This window comes from Neomonachus schauinslandi, chromosome 5 (assembly GCF_002201575.2).
Source record: "Neomonachus schauinslandi chromosome 5, ASM220157v2, whole genome shotgun sequence".
NCBI classification, from domain to species: Eukaryota; Metazoa; Chordata; class Mammalia; order Carnivora; family Phocidae; genus Neomonachus; species Neomonachus schauinslandi.
In genome coordinates this window covers 174305991-174308095 of record NC_058407.1, presented here as the reverse complement: position 1 = coordinate 174308095, position 2105 = coordinate 174305991, and the positions used below count along the sequence as shown (strand labels likewise).

The 2105-nt window shown below is 60.0% G+C and overlaps 1 protein-coding gene across 1 annotated transcript in view; it reads right to left on the bottom strand.

Annotated features, from left to right (window-relative positions):
- The window catches only part of CARD11 (caspase recruitment domain family member 11), a 40369-nt gene that overhangs the window by 26749 nt on the left and 11515 nt on the right, over window positions 1–2105 (bottom strand). Inside the window, exon 4 of the mRNA XM_044915184.1 lies at window positions 699–1024. Within this exon, the coding sequence (XP_044771119.1) occupies window positions 699–1024 (326 nt within the window). The remainder of the gene's footprint in view (window positions 1–698; window positions 1025–2105) is intronic.

Here is a 2105-nt window from a genome sequence, read left to right as displayed (position 1 = left end):
GCTGAGCAGGGGGCGGGAAACCACACTGGGTCCGTGTGCGCACGTCTGCACATGCGCACAGTGGATCTGAGGCCCGAACCAGTGGCGGGAAGCCCACCACTGGGCTGTGTGCGCATGTCTGCACATGCACACGGTGGCTGGGGCGGAGGTGGGGTGGGATGGAGTCGGGTGGGGGAGGCAGGCTGAGCAGGGGGCGGGAAGCCGCGCTGGGTCCGTGTGCGCACGTCTGCATATGCACACGGTGGATCTGAGGCCCGAACCAGTGGCGGGAAGCTTTACTGAGTCCGTGTGTGCACGTCTGCACACGTGCATGGTGGCCCTGGGTCCTGAGCAGGTGGCGGAAGCCCCACTGGGTCAGTGTGCGCATGCACATGGTGGCTGGGGTGGTGGCTGGGGTGGAGGTGGGGTCGGGTGGGTTAGGATGGGGGGAGGGCCGAGCAGGTGGCAGGAAGCCCACCACTGGGCCGTGTGCGCACGTCTGCACGTGTGCATGGTGGCCCTGGGCCCTCGGCTGTCATGCTAAGCCTCACTGGGTTGGTGTGTTCATGTGCATGGTGGATCTAGGTGCCCCCAAGAACACAGCGTCCCTCCCCCGCCCCAGCTGAGTGAGAAGCTCCGGCGGCCCACGTGGGCCTGTGTGCACCTGCCCCCGCGGTGGTCCCGAGCCCCAGCAGCCCCCCGCAGCGCGTGCTGCTCACCTCGAGCTGGAGGTCTCGGCTCCTCATGACCGCCATGTTCTTTTCTTCACTGAGCTGGGCGTAGCGCATGGCCAAGTTGTAGTTGTCATCCTTCACCTTGACCAGCTCGTCGTTGTAGCTGTCGCGCTCCTCCTTCATCTTGTAGTACCGCTCCTGGAAGGTCAGCAGCTCCACTCGAGTCAGCGTCAGCTGCTTCTTCTCGTCCTCCAGCTGTCGCGACTTGGCCAGGAGCTCGCACCGCTGTAGGTCCTTGGCCTTCATCTGCTGCTGCAGCTTGATGACCTCGTTCATGAGGAAGTGCGTGAGGCCCTCGTGGCCCTCCTCCACTGTGGAGAGGGGCACTCATCAGGCCCGAGGAGGGGAGAGCGAAGGCGGCCCCAGGTGTGGGGTGGGGGCAGGCCTTCACTCACTCACTTACTCACTCACACACCAACATTGCACCGAGCTCTATCAGGCCCTGGGCACTCAAGAGTGGGCAAGACAGCCTTGGTCCTGGTAGAGCTTATAGTCTCCGAAGGGAGACAGCCAGTAAAACAGCAGATGATCATGCACAAATAGAACTACAGAGGAAGAGGATTTCGTGAAGTAAAGGCGCAGGGGCTGTGAAGGTGGGCAGCAGGGGGCCAGATCCAGCCTGGCGGGCAGCCAGGTTGGAGGGCTCCTGATGGTTGAGCTGAAACATTGAGGAGGGAAAGCACATCCTAGGAAGGTGGAAAAACATTGCCAAAGCCCTACAGGGAGGAAGGGGGAACTTGGCACATTTCAGAAACTGAAGGAAGACCAAAGTGGCTGGAGTCCGGAGAGGCGGAGAGGCGGAAGGGGGAGGCTGGGAGCGTGAGCAGGGGCTGGACCATGTAGGGTTCTTGTGGGCTCCGTTAAAGAAATGGGTGTTTAGTTGGATGCGGTGGAAAACCACCAAAGGTTTTCAGCAAGGAGGGCAACATGAGGGGTGGAGAAAGCATGGAGCAGAGCAGGAATGGCTGTAGAGTGGATGGGGTTGGACGAGTCTGGACTGGGGTAGTGGTGGAGATGGAGAGAAGGGTGATTCAGGAATATTTAGGGAGGAAAGTTGGGATGAGGTTACCGAGGGCTCTGGTTCAGGGATGCTGGCAAGACAACAGGCAAGGCAAGGACAGGATCCAGAGGGAGTAGGAATTTCTGCCCCGCCCCCCCCAACATTCACGGAAGATGTTCCACGAACACCCACTTCTCTTGGCTCTGGCTTTGGTCTGTCTTTGTCACCTACCTTTCTTTGATCGGCAGGCAGAAGTGAGTGGTTGACAGCCCACAGATGCCACAGGAACACTGTCCTAATGTCATGGATTCATAGCTTTGGAACTGTCCCCCCAATGGACTCACACACGCACGCACACACACACACACACACACACACACACACACACACAC